General features: G+C 41.3%; 1 protein-coding gene across 1 annotated transcript; it reads right to left on the minus strand.

The window, feature by feature from the left end:
• Nucleotides 1-5,347: 5,347 nt before the first annotated feature.
• On the minus strand, nucleotides 5,348-6,316 carry LOC117368646 (olfactory receptor 1C1-like). The gene has a single exon (XM_033962376.1). The coding sequence runs from the start codon at nucleotides 6,314-6,316 to the stop codon at nucleotides 5,348-5,350; it is 969 nt and encodes a 322-aa protein (XP_033818267.1).
• Between the last annotated feature and the right edge of the window lie 12,488 nt (nucleotides 6,317-18,804).

Here is an 18,804-nt window from a genome sequence, read left to right on the forward strand (position 1 = left end):
GTGGGGATATCAAGCTTTAGTTTTTCCCTTAGGACCTATTTTATTTCCATGAGACTAACTAGATCACCACCTCTCCAACATGCTGACAACAACGACCGACTACAAAACATTCTGAAGAGAAATTAAAACTTTGTTATTCGGAAAATTTATCAACCAATACCTAATACATCTCCTTGACTATTCCCAGTCTTGTAAATTTCCCAGCAAAGTCTCAACCATGTAATTAGCATCCTAATCTGTAATTTTTCTGGAAATGTCCAGTTATCTTCTTTTGTAATCTGCCTAGAACTGCAAGGTATTGGCGGAACAGAAGTCACTAATGTAATGTAAATCACTATACCAAAAAATCAGCTGACAGAAGGAAAAAGGATGAAGGGTAGTACAATGACAGTGAACACTCACTATATCCCTGGCCTTTCAAACTGATAACCCCTCACACACCCCAAACCACACTCATTGCATACGCCACAGTCAGCTCCACAGGCTGGGGGCTGCCTTACAAGACATACCTGAAAGTCCAAAACCAGCTGCCCAGTACATATTCAAAGCACAGGACCTCCCTTAAAACCACTCTCTCTCCCCATCCCCCTATCCCACAGAACCCCACCTATACTCATACATATTTCTCCCTTCCCCATGCCCCCCCCCCCATGATTCCTTATCAGTAAGGGACTACATTTCCAACCCAAACACCACTCAGCTGGCCAACAGTTAGCATGACTCACACACACAGTCTGGCACCCAAAGGTCACATCCCTACCTTCAAACAACAAGAGTTTATTCCCAACTTTAGGCACATCCAGTTGCACTAACTGAAATGCAATGTAAATCCTTGTCCTTAAAATAAGCATGGAGTTTCAAGTTTATTTAAAATTTGATTGATCGCCCAATCATAAATTCAGGGCAATGCAAAAATTCTAAAAACAGTTTACAACAATATACAGGGGAACAAAAAAGTTCATATTGCAAATACATGACTTTCAAAACAGACGGGACCAACCAATAGGGTAAATAGGATAGAAATACAACAATTGAAGGCAAATGAGACAATCAAGGGAAATTACAAAAGGAGGGGATTTTTGGTTTTGTTTTGTTTTATTTTTTCGTAATTAAGCATGCAAATTCTAGGAACACCCCCAATCCTCCCTTGATCCTCCCACTTCTGTGCCCTCAAATTTTTCCATGCAACTCAAACCACCATATACAGAATCTGGGGGATAATATCTAAGAAATTTATTTACCAGTATATAAGAACATAAGAACATAAGCAGTGCCTCCGCCGGGTCAGACCATAGGTCCATCCTGCCCAGCAGTCCGCTCCCGCGGCGGCCCAAACTGGTCACGACCTGTCTGAATCTCCAGAAGGGGCTCCCTTGCCACCTTGGTTTCTCATTGAAGTCCTATCTTCCCATCGAAGTCCTAACCCTCCGGTCTTGCACATGCACGACCTGGTTGTGTTTCTATATTTATTACCTGGTTAGCTTTCTATACTTGTGTTACATCCCAGCACCTCCCTCAGTATCCCACGATCCCTTTATCCCTCAGGAATCCGTCCAATCCCTGTTTGAATCCCTGTACCGTACTCTGCCTGATCACTTCCTCCGGTAGCGCATTCCAAGTGTCCACGACCCTTTGGGTGAAAAAAAACTTCCTTGCATTTGTTTTGAACCTATCTCCCTTCAGTTTCTCCGAATGCCCCCTCGTACTTGTTGTCCCCTTCAGTTTGAAGAATCTGTCCCTATCCACCCTCTCTATGCCCCTCATGATCTTGAAGGTCTCTATCATATCTCCCCTGAGCCTCCTTTTTTCCAGAGAGAAGAGTCCCAGCCTATCCAACCTCTCGGTGTATGGGCAGTGTTCCAGCCCTCTTACCAGTTTCGTTGCGCTCCTTTGGACTCTCTCAAGTACCGCCATGTCCTTCTTGAGGTGCGGCGACCAATACTGAACGCAGTATTCCAGATGTGGACGCACCATCGCTCGATACAATGGCATGATGACTTCCCGCGTCCTGGTTGTTATGCCCTTCTTTATGATGCCCAGCATCCTGTTGGCTTTTTTCGAGGCTGCTGCGCACTGTGCAGATGGCTTCAGTGATGCATCCACCAGCACACCCAAGTCTCACTTTGGTTGTATCACAGAAAGGTGGGATATCAAAAGCATTTCCCTTACCAATATAAAAGAAGATTTAATGATAGATTCAGAATTTGACTTTTCCTACTTACTATGCTATGTTCTTTACTCTTACTGATCCTAAACTTAAGCTTTCCTAATCGTAGCTTGATATCTTAACTCTATCGTTGAAATCCACCTTAAAGTGAATATAGCAGAAACAAGTGACTTTGCCCTCCTTGTTCTTCTTTTATCTTTCAGTTTACTAAATACTGCTGAGATGCTCAAGTTTCTAGAGTTTTCACTTTTTATTCTTTCTGTAAGGGAGGTGCATATCCAAAATATTTTGGCCTTGATTCTGTAGTGCGTTAAATTTAAGCATGGTCTGGATGTCCTCGTAGGTAAGAGTCCACAAAAATTAGATGTCCTTTAGACAATTTTGCTGAGCACCAGATAGATGTCCATATTTTTAAGCATCCTTTAGAGAATTGTTTTTTAGGTGGGAGTTAGACGTCCAACCAATGTCCTTAACGTTATAATGTTTTATTATTATGATGTTATTAGAATGGTGATTTTATGCTGTTTTTCATTATAATTATGAAATGCTTAAACTGCACTATTTTTTTTATCAGATTTTTAAAAATCTGTTTATTTATTTTTCTTCTATGACAGGAAGTGAGTGGGATTTGAACCAGCAATATCAGGGTAGAAGATTGTAGGTCTAACCAGTGTGCTACAGAGTGATCTAACAAGTTACATAGCAATTGTGAAACTAGTGTTATAGGCATTGTAAAGGAGCTCTACTTTTGAGCTTGGTTTAGGCAGCAGATAGATGTGAGTTAGGTGGACGGGACTTAGACGGGCTTTGGATGTCTCCAATGTGATCTGCTAAATAGGTTTCTGGGGTTTTATTTTTTGCTTTATTAAGCTCAAAATACATTTAATAATGCACCACATAAACAGGGCACATGAATACAAAGATATTGCACGCAAAACCTTCAATTTCTGTAGGCAAACAGCAATGTTATTTGTAAATTATAGAAATAGATCCATTAACTGAAGCAAAACACATGAAGATAGCTTTATATTTCTTGCTAAAAAAAAAATTACCCCTTTTTTCTGAGTGCTGCAATGAGCTAATTATTGAAAGAGGTACATTAAACAAGCAAAGCATATGAAAAAAAAAATTACATATATAACTTCATTTCAAAAAGGTTAAAAACAGAAAAATGAGATGCAGACCTCAGCATAGCTTGTAGTTCATTGCAAGTGGAAGTCTCCAGCTGCACAATTGTGACCTCATTGTGAGATCATCAAGGAGCACCTGGAAGGTAGAATGTCACAAGTAAAACAGGAATATGTGCTGGGGGAGCTGGTTGGGATTAAAACCTATAACATTTTGAAGATGGGACTGGGGCTTTTACCCATGGAGGTACAGTAGCTTCCGTTCAGGTGCTTCTTCCTCACATGTGATATGATACCTTAGGGATCTCCTAAGGTATGATCTCCTCAGGTATCCTGAAAGAAAGCAGCTCTAGTTCAGTGGTTTAAAGCACAGTTTTCATTGCCCAAAGACTGTGGGTTTGAATCCCAAGTACAGTTTAATAAACATGACACAGAATCAAGTAGTGTTCTTGATATCAGTTGCTAACCTCACATATTCATATTTTTTTGTAGTATGGCAATGTTATTCTATTTTACATTACAAATATATGCATTAAAAGATGCTAGCAGCAGTATTATATTTTATAGGTATCTAGCTTGTAATCTTTTTTTTATGTCTATTCTATGAGATGGAGCACTAGGGGATTGGAACCAACAAGGTTTATGTGCTAAAGTTAAAGTTCTAACCACTGTGCTACACAAAGAGCCATAAAATCACATCAATTCATGAACCAAAATAACTTTTAAACGGTTTACTGGATGCAAGTTAGGCATTCTTTAGGCGTCCTTTACATAATCAGGTCCCTTTGGTTTGTTTTAGAATTTTCAGAATTTTGTTTAGTTTTCAGATTTATTTATTTATTGGGATTTATTAACTGCCTTAAACCAGTTAAAATGGCACATTTATAGAATCTGGGCCTTAGTAAAAGGAGCCCTACCTATGCTGAGAAAACCTGGCAGTACAAATTCAGAAAAGAGATTATTTTCTCTGTCTTACTCTCAACCATGCTGGAAACAGAATCTTCACAGCATGAAGATTTTCCTTTCAATGGGTCAGTGCTTAAGGAATTTGATAAGAATGGTATTTATATTTGCTTTAATTGAAGTCTTGTCTTCACGCCATATGTGGTTCCAGTGTAGAATCACTTTCAGAATACAAACGGACTCATTCTGCTTGACATTAGAGGCAAATTGCTAAACAACTTTATGCTTCAAAGCTTCATGGTTCAGTTTTTCTTTCACAGTGTTTGATAGATAAAAATTAATGGGGGGAGGGTCACGGTAGGATTTATTTTTACTTATTGCTGCGGGCAGGAGAGAGTGGGCATCTCTCCTGCTGCAGGGGGGTTGCAGCCAGGATTTTATTTTTAATGGTATTGACAGCGCATTTTTTTCTATGCATGTGACCATCAGCAATGGGCACGTGCAAATGTAGGAAATCTTTGCTATTGTCCGTTGATCTTATTTGCATGCGTGATTTTTTTAAAGAATGTCTCGGGATTTTAGAGTTGGTATCAGAACGGCTGCGTTAGCAGACCTTTACTTTTTAGCGCGGGTTTTTGAGAATCTTCCTCTAAGTCATTTCTCCTAGCAAGGATTGATTTTATCTGAATATATACCTTTGAATATTGACCTAGAACATAAGAATAGACATACTGGGTCTAATCAATGGTCCATCTGGGCCCACTACCCAGTTTCCATAGTGGCCAATCCAGCTCACAAGTACCTGGTAGAAACCCAAATAGTAAAAACACTCATGCTACTGATCCCATGAAAAGCAGTGGTTTCGCCTATGTCTATCTGAATAGCAGATTATGGACTTTTTCTTGAGGAAGATATTCCTTTTTAAAAAAAAATCCAATTACACTAACCACTGTAAGTTAAAAACAAACAAAAAAATCATACTAACAAACCAGATATGCTTTAATGAATGCAAATTTTTAGTAGAAAGAATCCAAATATTCATAGCCATGAGAATAGTATGAAAATTTTAGGAGAGGAGTCAATATGGACTTAAGCATCTTTTCTCTATTATATAACAAGATATGGAATCTCTTTTATTTTGTAAATTTGGTTATCCCTTCCTTGGCAAATGTTCTACCCTCTTATTATGAGGGAAAATTCTCAGTAGGACTTTCTTCAGTGCTGTCTTTACCTCCCTTGTCCTCAGGCTGTAGATGAATGGATTGAGCATAGGAGAGACCACATTGTATACCACACCGGTAATCTTGTCCTTTTCCAAAGAATAGCTAGAAGAAGGCCTGAAATACATAAAAATTACTGTTCCATAAAAGATTATTACCACAATAAGGTGGGAAGAACAGGTAGAAAATGTCTTGTGCCTCCCTCCAGTGGTCTGGATCTTTAGAATAGCAGAAATAATGCAGACATAGGAGATCAGGATGATTAGGAAAGGAACCATTACAATCACTGAGGCCACTGTGAAAATTAACAGTTCATTGAAAGAGGTATCTGTACAAGAGAGCTTAAGCAGCGGTGTGAGGTCACAGAAGAAGTGCTCGATTATGTTAGATTTGCAGAAGGACAGTTGGGATATCAGCACTGTATGTAATAATGAGTTCAAAATACAGATGATGAAACAGGCAGCAGACATACTTAGACATGCCTTCTTATTCATAATTGTTATATATTGCAGTGGATTACAAATGGCAACATAACGGTCATAGGCCATGATGGACAAGAACATACATTCTGCGTCAGCAAAGACAATAAAGAAATAGAGCTGGGTGATGCACCCTGAGTATGTGATGGTTTTCTTGCCTGAAATGAGATTGCTTAACATTTTGGGGACAGTAACTGAAGTAAAACATAAGTCCACAAAAGACAAGTTGCAAAGGAAGAAATACATGGGGATATGGAGCTGAGAACTCCCACTAATAACTAAGATCATGGTTCCATTCCCCATTAGGTTGATCAGGTACATTGCCAGGAATACTACAATGAGGAGACCTCTTAGCTCTGCATGCTTGGTGACACCCAGGAGAACAAACTCTATCACTTCTGTCTTGTTCATCTGATCCATTTATATCTTTGTGCTGCAAAAAGCAAAATAAACATTATACCAAACTAATCATGCTTGAATAAAAGTGATATGTTGTAAATTTCAAGTTTATAAAAAATTTGATTAATCGCTTATTCAAAATTCTAAGCGATGTACAAACAAGTAAAATTAAAAAATTTCTGGGGGGAAAAAACAAACAAATGACTAGGACTAACCTGACAAAACATATTAAACAAAAAGAAGAAATGTGGAAAGAAATACAAGTTGTTGATAGTAAATAAGACAAGTAGGAGAAAAAACAACAGGAAGGGTGAGAGTGGTGAGCTTCAAATAAGTTGGGAAATAGGATTCAATTGAGGCTCATAGTCTAGCTTTCTAGCAGTGAAATGCATATTTAAAAAGAAAGCATTTTAACTGGTGTCAGGTCAAAAGCACGCTGGGACAAAGGCGCGCCCAGACAATTGAGTGCAGCGCAGAGGCGTACGCCGCTCTAAATTACTGTTTTTAGGGCTCCGATGGGGGGTGTGTGGGGGGGGGAACCCCCCCACTTTACTTAATAGACATTGCGCCGCATTGTGGGGGCATTGTGGGGGGTGGGGGGTTGTAACCCCCCACATTTTACTGAAAACTTAACTTTTTCCATGTTTTTAGGGAAAAAGTTCAGTTTACAGTAAAATGTGGAGGGTTACAACCCCCCCAAGCCCCCCATAACGCCAGCACGATGTCTATTAAGTAAACTGGGGGGTTCCCCAACAAAAACCCCCGTTGGAGCCCCTAAAAAATGTAATTTTGTGCGGCGCGCGCCTCCGCGCTGCGCTCAATTGTTGGCGCGCGCTTTTGTCTTTCGCGCCGTTGTCTATGAACCATTTTAACTTGCTTTTAAATCTGTCTAGGTTGCTTTCTTCCCTTAAATGAATAGGGAGGGAATTCCATGTTTGGGGGCTGTGACAGAAAAGATGAATTGCTACCGTGTTTTTAATGTTTTTGAGAGAGGGAACAATTAATAAATGTTGGTCGTTTGACCTAAGTAATCTTGTTGGAGTGTGGGGAATCAATAATCTATGAATGAAGGTGGGAGTTTTATAAAGAAGAGATTTGAGAGTTAGCAGACTTATTTTATATGTTATGCTGTGAGCAACTGGAAGCCAATGCACTTTCTTAAGGAGGGGTGTCACATGGTCAAATTTCTAAGCTTTCATTATGAGTTTAATCGAAGCATTTTGGATAATCTGTAAATGTCTGCTTTCTTTTTGGGTTATTCCCTTAAATAGAGCATTACAATAATCGATTTTTGAGATTGCCAGTGAGTGAATTTATGTGTTAATTGACTTGTTTCCCATTGAAAATCAGAAGTCACAAAGACTCATGCTAAAAGTGTCCTTTTACCTGCTGTCTATATAAGTGTCTGAGCTGAGGCTAAAGATCAGGTGCACAGCTGAAAAATCTCATCTGTTTACACCGGCGATCTCAAACACGCGACACGCGGACCACATGCGGCTCTCCAGGTGCTATTTTGCGGCCCGCGGTCTGGATGCGATGATCAACTGCTCCCTTTCTGCGGTTGATTGTTCCGGTCAAAGCTGTGGCCGGCAGCGGCTCCTCGTGCCATCCACACCAGCATTTCTCTTCCCCCTCCCTTCCTTCTGGAGCAGCAGCGTGTCTGGCTGGCTCCCTCACTCAGTCGATCATTCCGTTCAAAGCCGCGGGTGGCGGCTCCTCGCGCTATCCACTCCTGCATCGGAAGCCTCTCTGATGTCACAACATCAGAGAGGCTTCTGACTTAGGCGCGGATCTCGTGAGAAGCCACCACCCGCGGCTTTGAACGGAACGATTGATCGAGTAAGGGAGCCGGCTAGACATGCTGCTGCTCCACAAGGAAGAGAACAGAAGGGGAGGGGGAAGAGAACAGAAGGGGAGGGGAAAGAGAAATGCTTCTGCTGCATAGGAAAGGGGGACCCTAGGGAAATGCTGCTGCTGCTGCTGCACAGGGAAATGGAGAGAGAGGGAAGGGGGAAGAGAAATGCCTCTTCTGCACAGGAAAGGGGGAAGAGAAATGCTGCTTCTGCTGCTGCTGCTGCACAGGGAAAGGGAGGGGAAGGTGAAGGGGAAGAGAAATGCTTCTGCTGCACAGGAAAGGGGGAAGGGAAATGCTGCTTCTGTTGCTGCTGCACCCAATTGGGGAAAGAGAGGGAAGGAAGTAGAAGGAAGACAAGGGAGAGGAGAGGAATAAAAGATGCCAGGGCATGGGGGGAGGGAAGGAGACAGATGCCAGACCAGGGGAAAGGAAGGAAGGAGGGAGGGAGAGAAAGGAAGGAAAGAGATGTCAGACCATGGAAATAGGACAGAAGAAGAGAGAGATAGGAAGGGAATGTAAGACCTGGAAACATAGATTTTGAAAAGTTAATGCCAAAGATGGATGCAAGGCAGAAAGTGAAGACGGAGAGAAAAACAGTCAAAGGACAAGAAGGCCCTGGAAGCATAGTTAAAAGCACAGAAAAATAAAGTCGCCAGCCAACAAAGGTAGGGAAAATGATTTTATTTTCAATATAGTGATTGAAATGTGTCAGTTTTGAGAAAGAAAAGATATTAAACTTTAAATGTCAGGGCTGCAGAAAAAATAGTTTATATATCTTTCCTTTTAACTGTTAAAGGAAAGTTTTATAAACTATAAAGAGTTTTTACCTCATACAAAATTGTCATTTCTATAATAAGACATTAACTATTTTTTTCTGCGGCCCTTCAAGTACCTACAAATCCAAAATGTGGCCCCACAAAGGGTTTGAGTCCACTGGTCTACATAGTTCCCTTGCCTAAATGAGAATGGTGGATTGCTTCTCTTATCTGAGGCTACCATCAGTAGGGAAGCCATGCTTACTTTTAGCTGTATTTAAGGAGGTTAATTTTGAGTCAGGTCATTTTCCTTTCTGATTGCTACTTAATTAGCCCAATTCATTTAACCCTTTGGAGGTGAGGTGGAGAATTATATTACATTACAATAAATGGTTATATTACATTACAATAAATGAAAAGTTCTGAACCCAACCAAGAAGAGATTGATGTGGATATGGTTTAGAGAATGACACGGGGACCATTTACCATGGTAAAGCGCGGGTCACCGCAGTAAATCCACAGGAATGGAGATATTTGCAACTGGTTTACCGCAGGAATAGTGACAAGACCTGCGGGAATGGGGACAAGACTTTTTCTTGCCCCGTGGGAGCAGTGAAAAGTCTTACTCCTGTGGTAAAAAAAATTGTGCCTGTGTCAGACTCGACATCTCCCCAGCTCCTCTTACATCTATTTTACCTTCAGGAGCCAGCCATGCCACGATGAAGACAGAAGGAACCTAAAACCAAAGCCTGAAACCAATGTGATTTGAAGAATAAAATTACCAGACAACAAAAAGAAAATAAATAAATTTATTTTATATTTTGTAATTAGAATATTTCAGATTTGAAATATGTATCCTGGTAGAGCTGGTATTAGACATAACTGGGAACCGCAAATCCCAGGCTGTGATTCTTTATCTTCCAGCTGGCTTAGGGCTCTCTCTCTGACCAGGGGGCAGTTGCCTAGTTGCACTCCCCTAACATTATTCTTGCCATGTGTGACTAAAGTATTCTGTTAGCTTGATTTTTCTATGTAGCATTCTGTAGTAATTTGGTTTGTTTAGTTTTCACAATAGTGAAGGGGATATTTGTGAAAGGGAGGGGAGATGGGTTTTGTTGAACTTTGCTCTGTTTTATTTGTGTTTATAAAATGACAGTTGTCAGAGGAGAATCTTCCGCCCACACACACACGACTACAGGGCGGCACAGGCAGGCTTCACCAGCATCAATTTCTTTTCTAAAGCGCCGCAAAGGTAAGAGGGTGGGAGAGAGATAGATTTGGCCGGAGGTAGGGAGGGAGGGAAGGGGCCACGCACACGATCGGTGACCGCGTGCCTTCCCTCCTTAAATTTATTACGCCGCGAAGGTAAGGGGGAGGGAGGGAAATTCTGGGGCCGCTGAAGGGCAGTGAGGTGGTAAGAGGGAAGGGTGGATGCTGCGGGGACGAGACGGTGAAGGAGATGGCGGGGACGGGGACAGGGCGGTGAAGGGGACAGCGGTCCAGTGACGGGGCACTGACGGGGACAGATTTTTTCCCCGTGTCATTCTCTAGAAGCCACACAAAATCTATATTATCCTTCTGTCTAATATGTTATACTTTCACTAATTGTATTTTGTAATTCGCTGACTGTCCAGCTCTCTTTGGTGTGAATTGCCTAGAAGTCATCTGACTATGGCGGAATAGAAGAATAAAGTTATTATTATTATTATAAATATGGTTCAATGAATGATTTGAAACAATGTCAAAACATAGAATTTTGTTTCTGCAAATTGTTACTTAATGAAATTAAATATAATTCTTTTCAGCTACTGTGGCAGAATTTAGGAAGTTGATTGCTTGGGCTAAGAACATTTCAGCACCCCTTCGTCTGCTGCTGTGCATTCAATAGCTGGATCAGGGCAGCCACTAAGGCCCAGATTCTCAAACCGGTGCTACTATTTTAGGCACTAGTAGGTGTTCAATCTCCATTAAAAACACTGTCAACCAATGTTTTAATTGAATTTTAAGGTGTCTTTCAGCACCTAAAAAATTAGCTCTGGAATCACACCTACAGAGATGCTTTAGGAAGTCGAATGCCACTGTGGATGTGGCTAATGTCTCCATAGGTGCGATACACATCATAGGAAATCTCTGGCCTACATTTCTGAAACCTACTTTTGCTGGAGACATAATTCTGTACTTGTTGCCATCATATTATTGACTTGCGATTGGCAGCTGCTTTTGAGGCAGCCACTAACAATGGCTCTGGTTACAGAATCTGTGCCTAATTGTAAAGAGATCAGGCAGACCCTTGAACTACAATATATAATTTACAAAACCATCATAAATAACCTAAACTGCTTCTCATAAAACCTTCACTGGTCCCCCACCTGCCCGTCAAACTATCGCCCTGTCTCCCTTCTTCCATTCCTATCCAAACAACTTAAGCGTGCTGAGCTCCATAGGCTGCCTTGACTTTCTTTCTTCCCGACAGTTTCTTGATCCTCTACAATCAGGCTTTCGCCCCCAACATTTTACAGAGGCTGCCCTAACCAAAGTCTGCAGTGACCTGTTCATGGCCAGATCTGAGAGCCTTTACTTGGTCCTCATCCATCTTGACATGTCTGCTTCCTTTGATACTGTTAATCCAAGCTTACTCCTTGAAATGCTGTCCATGCTTGGATTCCGCAAATCTGTCCTTTCCTGGTTTGCCTCCCTCCTCTCCCATCGCACCTTTAGTGTATGTCTTGGTGGGTCTTCTTCTGCTGCTATCCCACTAGCAGTTGGCATACCACAAAATTCTGTCTTAGAATCTCTTCTTTTATCTCTCTATACCTCTTCCCTCAGTGCCTTGATATCCTCCAAAGGCTTCCAGTATCACCTATATGCTGATGACTCCCAAATCTACCTCTCTACACTCGGAATTTCACCTAAAGTTCAAGAAACAGTCTCTGCCTGTTTGGCTGACATTGATGCCTAGATGTTCTGCCATTATCTGAAACTAAACAAGTCCAAAACTAAGCTGCTGCTCCTCTCCCTCTATTCTCTGTCTCTGTAGATAATACTGCCATCATTCCAGTCTCTTCTGGCTTGCAACCTTAGAGACATCTTCAATTCCAACCTCTCATTTTCTACGTACATCCAACAAAATGCTAAGGCCTGTTGCTTTTATCTAAACTAAACTAAACTAAACCTTAGGTTTGTATACCGCACCATCTCCACAAGCGTAGAGCTCGGCACGTCTCCAAAATTTGCCCTTTCCTCTCTGAGACAGCCACCCGGATCCTTGTCCACATTCTTGTAACCTCACACTTAGATTACTGCAATCTAGTTTTAACTGGTCTCCCACAGTGCCACCTCTCCCCCCTGCAATCTGTGCGAAACTCTGCTGCATGATTCATCTTCTACCAAGCTCACTACACTCATATCACCTCTCTCCTTAAATCACTCCACTGGCTCTCTATCTGCCTTCACATACAGTTCAAGCTCCTATTGCTGATCTACAAGTGTGTTAATTCTGCTGCCCCTCAAAATTTCTCCTCTCTTCTCTCTCCTTATTTACCTCCCAGAGAACTCTGTTCTTCAGATAAGCTGCTTTTAGCTGTACCCTTCTACTCCACTGCCAATTCCTTCATTCCTTTCATCTAGCTGCCCTCTATGCTGCAATAAACTACCCAAGTTTGTCTGCCATAACCCTTATCTACCCTTCTCTTACCTTATTTAAAAATAGACTGAAAACTAACCTTTTGATATAGCCTTCAATCTATAACCCTACTCCCCAATACTCACCAACCGAACCAGTAGATTATCCATTACCCCTAACTGTATCCTACCCTTGCAACCTGTTTGTCTGTCTTATATGTGTGGTGGGGCATAATCAAAAAATACGTCTAAGTCCCCTTTTGGCCTAAGGCCTTAAACGTTGAAAATAGAAGCAGGGAAAATGTCCATTATCAAAAAAAATGTCCAAAAGGAGTTTTTTTAAAATAATGGCCTGCCTCTATGTTCAGCTGTTTAAACGCACAGACCACCACTACATCTACAATTACTACATATAATGAACCCAAAAAAAGCCTAAGTCCCAAACGCCCAAAACAAGGGCTTTTAGGCGAAGGAGGAGCCAGTCCTTCACCTAAAAGCTGGATTCTGTAACCGGTGTCTGTCAAAAAGAACACCAGATACAGAATCCCCCCCCTACAACGATCCGGGCAGGAGAGAGCCCAAGCCCTCCTGCCCTGTGGCACCCCGAACCCTTGACTAAGATTGGGGCAAGAGGGAGCCCAAGCCCTCTTGCCCCAGCGATCCCCAACCTCCCTCTCCCCCGCCGATTATGATGGAGCCAGGAGGGAGCCCAAGCCCTCCTGGTCCGGCGACTGCCCACCCAGCCAATCCGATGGGGCCAGGAGGGAGCCCAAGCCCTCCTGGTCTGGCAACATCCACTACCCCCCACCCCCACTAAAATACAGGCAGGAAGAATCCCAGGCCCTCCTGCCCTCGACGTACCCCTACTCTGACCTCTCGATCCCCCAACCCCAATCCCCCCACCTTTAAATCGGGTTGGGCCCATGTGCCTAAGGCCCCGCCCAGAGGAGGGGCCTAAACCTACTGGGCCTATTCCAGTTGGCCCAGGCACCATGTTGGGTTTGAACCGCCTGGGCCAATCAGGCCCTAAGGCCAGTCATTTAATGGATGGCTGGCCTGTCAGATGGACAGGCTTGTCACCCATTCGTCTGGCCACCGATTTAAAGGTAGGGGGGATTGGGGGTGGGGGGAACAAGGGGTCATGGTAGGGGTGCGTCGAGGGCAGAATGGCCTAGGATTCCTCCTGCCCGTATTTTAGTGGGGGTGGGGGGTAGTGGGTGTCACCGGGCCAGGAGGGCTTGGTCTCCCTCTTGCCCCAATCTTAGTTGGGGGTTCAGGGTGCCGCGGGGCAGGAGTGCTTGGGCCCCCTCCTGCCCAATCGAAATCGCCGGGGGAGGCTGATTGCTGCAGGAGAGATGCCTCATCTCTCCTACCAGCGATGGTGATCGCCCACCCCCCTCCGAATCGCGGCACTTCGGGGTGAGGATCGCCAGCAGGGGAGATGCCCTGCCGCGATGCTCACCCTGAAGTGCCACGGTTCGGAGGGGGGTGGGCGATCACCATCGCTGGCAGGAGAGATGAGCTATCTCTCCTGCAGCGAACGTTGCAGTAGGGGGTAGACAGGTTTCTGGGTTCTTGTCTCTTTCAACATTCAATGTGTATTCTGGCCTTCAAGATGAAGCAATGGGAGCAGGCCCTTTCTGAGAGCTGTTAGGCAGTGCTACTGAATAGGGCACAAATGTGGCATGGATACCAACATTGAGCCACATTCATTGACTTCAACTAATGGTCACAGTACAGTGGACAGGGTGGGCATGGCCTCACCTCGATATGGTCCTATATGGAAACATTGGGGCAGAGATGGCATAATCTACATTTAATAATAATAATAATAATAATAATAATAACAGTTTATATACTGCAATACCGTTAAGTTCTATGCAGTTTACATTAGATTAAGCAAGGTACAAATTGATTGAATTTAAGAGGGGGAAAGAGGAGAGTTAATAGGGCCGGAAATGCGTTGTTGAGGAGAAAGAGATTTCACTGACAAATAAAGGGTTAAAGGCCTCATATGGTGTTATACACAAGTTATCCTGAAAGAATGTTAATTAAACTTCATTTATAAAATAAACATTTATGGACATATTCTCACACCACCCAAAAGTATGTTTGTCAAAGAGTTTATCAGTTTTACAGCTTCTGTTTGAGAAGAAAAGTGACTCCCAATAACAATTGAATATCAGAAAATCCCAAAATTATGACATTTATTTTTTAAAGTTTCACTTGTTGGTAACCGAGCCTTGCCCGTCAACATTCCCTGCTATTCAAATTTTGAAGCTCCACACACTATCCTCCAAGGTACCTTAGAGGGTCTACTAAAAAGTTCTCAGCCAAACCAACAAAGTTGGGGTAGGGTTATACACATAATCCAGCATTTTTCTACTTTTTTGTTCCATTTTTTTTTAATGACAGAACAAAAAAAGTGGAAAATCATTGGACTAAGTGTATAATCCTTGATGGAGACTGCCCAACTTTATTGGTTGGGCTGAGAACTTTTCAGTGACCCCTTGTAATCCTGCCCAGCAGCCTCCCTACAAATCTATTACCAGACTACCATTACTAGCTCAGGCTCTGTTTACCTCTTTCTTCTGTGATGAAAATTTAGTAGAACAGATCTGTATCTGGAGTTTTGTTTTTTTAAATTCTGACCTAAGTCCTTTCCTCTCTGAGACACTTGAAAATGATTCCAGAATTGTACCTCATTATTTGAACATCTTCCCAGCAATGTAAGTGTCTTTGATTGGTTACTGTGGTTATATAATCTCCCATGAACAATGAAACTAATTTTTGGAAATCCCTGATGTTTTTACACAGAGAATAAAGGGAATTCATAAAGTTCCCTACAGAATCACTGACATTTTAATCACAGCATTTTTAATGATGCAGATTGTAATTTGCTTTGAAGGAAAGGAAAACCAATTTGAAAAATAGTTTCATTTGAAAGATACTTGATGTGCTTAATCGTTTGCTCTTCATATTTGATTCATATACTGGTACTCTTTTTACAATTTCTATAGTATTTACAGATACTTAGGGGCAAATTCTATAAAAGATGTCTAACTTTAGGCATTCACAATATGAATGTCCATCAAGTTAGGTGTCTAAATAAAGTCGATAATAAGCCCAATTAATGGTGTTAACAAGCAATAATTGGATGTTAGACGTCCAAACACTGTATGCAATTCTACAAATAGACATACACAATTTCATGGATGCCCATCTTAAAAATCTGCATCTAAAAAATAGGCATGGGCATGGTGTAGGCATGGCACAGGAGTGGCTTCGATGTGGATGTCCTTTTAGAGAAGTGCATGCCGCTCAGCATCCAAACGCATCTACCTAATGTCTAAAATGTAGGCTTTTGCAAAACCAAGTTTTCTTTTGAGTCTGAGCTTGGCGCTAGGTAGACATGAGTTAGATATACTTGACTTAGACATCACTTAGGTGTGCCATAGGCTTCAATTTATAGGTGAAGGCTTTTATTTTTGGAGTATAGAGGATTCCAGGTTGATATTAAGGTAAAATATGTTTAATAATGCATCACTTAAACAAGGCACATGAAAAAAACAATATTGCAAACCTTCAAATCCCAAGTATGGTCAGATACCTCAGCACATATTCCTATTTTTTTAGTGGCATTCTACCATCTAGGTTCATCTTGATGATGTCACAATGATGTCAAGATTGTGCATCAGACACATCCATTTGCTCTGAAGCACAGCCATTGTGAGTAGTGTATTTCCTTTTATGCTTTTAACCTTTTGAAAATGAGGTTTAGTATTCAATATATATAAGTTCTCAGCCCATCCAAGGACATAACATAACATACATTTTTATTTATATATCACACAAGCCTTGCAGTTCTATGCAGTTTACAAAAGAGGGAAAACTGACCATTGTCAGCGAGCTACAATAAGACTCGAGAAGGAGATTAGCATTGGAGTTACAAAGGAGGTTGACAGTATACATTTACAAAGTAGTAGAAAGATTAGTGACAAGGGGCTGCCATATTACTTGGCAACAGTGGTAAACTGTAAGGTTTAGAGATAGGCAGTTGAGGTTTGCAGATCTTCGCAATCCTCCTGCATCTTCACTATTCTGAATAACTTCGTATCATCTGCAAATTTAATCACCTCACTCATCGTACCAATGTCCAGATTGTTTATAAAGATGTTGAAGAGCACAGGTCCATGCATCGAGCCCAGCGGCACCCCACTGGTGACACTTTTCCAGTCCGAGCATTGTCCATTTACCCCCACTCTCTGTTTCCTATGCTCCAGCCAGTTTTTAATCCACGTAAGTATTTCACCTTCAATTCCATGGCTCGCAATTTTTCGAAGTAGTCGTTCATGCAGAACATTGTAGAATGCTTTTCTATACCAAGACAAGGAGTCAACACTGAAGTAACTGAAATGGTAATTGTAAAAGCACATTTCTAGACTAATAACACAAGGATAAGCCAACAATGACCTAGTCGAACTTGTAACTATGTATTTGTAACTATGACCTAACTGTATTAGTAACTGTACTAGTAACTCTATTGAATGTCTATGTCAAACTTTACTGGACTTCCTGGGTGACTAGAGTGTTATTACAACATAACACATAACATAACTTAAGTGATAGGCAAACATATATCCTGCCCATACACCTCCCAGGTCCACACACCCTTGCAGTTGTGAGCTAAGGATTTTTTTAGAATACTGAACAATGGTAGTTATACGTGTAACTACTAATTGATGCCAATTAACAACAATTATTACAAATTATTGCTTGTTAACATCAATTAACAGATCATTATATTGTTATTAATGTACTGGAAGAACTCAAACATGAAGTTGCCAATCTGCTTTTTGTGAAAATGTCTGTAGTTCTTAAAGATTGGAGGAGTTCCATGGGTGATCTGGGAAATTTCAGACCAGTAATCCTGATATCAGTTTCTGGTAAAATAGTAAAAGTTATTATAAAGAATAAATGACAGAACACAGAGACAAACATGATTTAATAGAGTCAGCATGGGTTCAGTCAATGGAAGTCTTGCATCAGCAGTTTGCTTCATTTCTTTGAAGATGTGAATAAACATGTGGATAAAGGTGAGCTGTTTATTTTATCTTGTCTAGATTTTCAGAAAATTTTCACAAAGTTCCTCATGAGAGACTCCAGAGAAAATAAAAATGTTATGGGATAGGAGGAAATATTCTATTATAGATTAGGAATTAGTCATTGGACATAAAACAGAGGGTAGGGTTAAATGGCCATTTTTCTCAATGAAGGAGGGTGAATAGTGGAATGTTGCAGGGATCTGTACTGGAACCAGTGCTATTTAACAGATTTATAAATGATCTGGAAATAGGAATTACAAGTAAAGTGATTACATTTTCAGATTAATAATAATAATAATAACTTTATTTTTATATACCGCCAACAATCTTGCGACTTCTAGGCGGTTTACAATAAAAGAAACTGTTTACAATAAAAAGAAACTGTAAATACAATAATAAGAGAAACTTTACATACAGTGAATTGAAGAGTATAGCAGTGAATATCTCGTACAACGAATTAAAGAATATAGCAGTGTACATCTGATAACATTAATAAAGTTAACGTCAGTTTGTTTGTTGCAAGGCCAGGAAGTGCCAAGTTGTTTATACTGAAGTAGAAATGTTCCGTAAGTTTGAATAGAGTGTTCATATTTAGTGATTGGGGGTTGGGTTAACAGTTTGCAAGTTCAGGTATGTGATGATGTTACGAGGGGGGTTGATGTTCCGGTTCGTTACCTAGGTATTTCAGGAATAGGTAGGTTTTTAGGTGTTTCCTGAATTCTTCATAGTTGTTTGTGTGCGCGATTAGTTTTCCTAGGTCTTTACCCCATATGGCTGCTTGATATGATAGCAGTTGTTGATGGTGTCTCTTATATTTGCACCCTCTAGCCGGTGGGGAGACAAATTTCATGTGTGTTTTTCTTTCATGTCTATTGGTTGGGAATGAGAAGAGGTCTGTGATGTATTTTGGGGCTAGACCATTTAATACTTTGAAGCAGAGACATCCTAGCTTGACTTCGTGCGCGCCTCCATCGGCAGCCAGTGTAGGAGTTGGTAGGAAGGGGTTATGTGATCGGACTTCTTCAGCCCGAAAATCATCCTGATGTAATCCTGAATAGATTACACAAAACTATTCAAAGTTGTTAAAACATATGCTAACTGAAAAACTGCAGGAAGACCTTTGAAAATGGCATCCAAATGGCGGATGAAATTTAATGTGGACAAATGTAAAGT

The sequence above is a fragment of the Geotrypetes seraphini genome, chromosome 1, assembly GCF_902459505.1.
Source record: "Geotrypetes seraphini chromosome 1, aGeoSer1.1, whole genome shotgun sequence".
Taxonomy (NCBI): domain Eukaryota; kingdom Metazoa; phylum Chordata; class Amphibia; order Gymnophiona; family Dermophiidae; genus Geotrypetes; species Geotrypetes seraphini.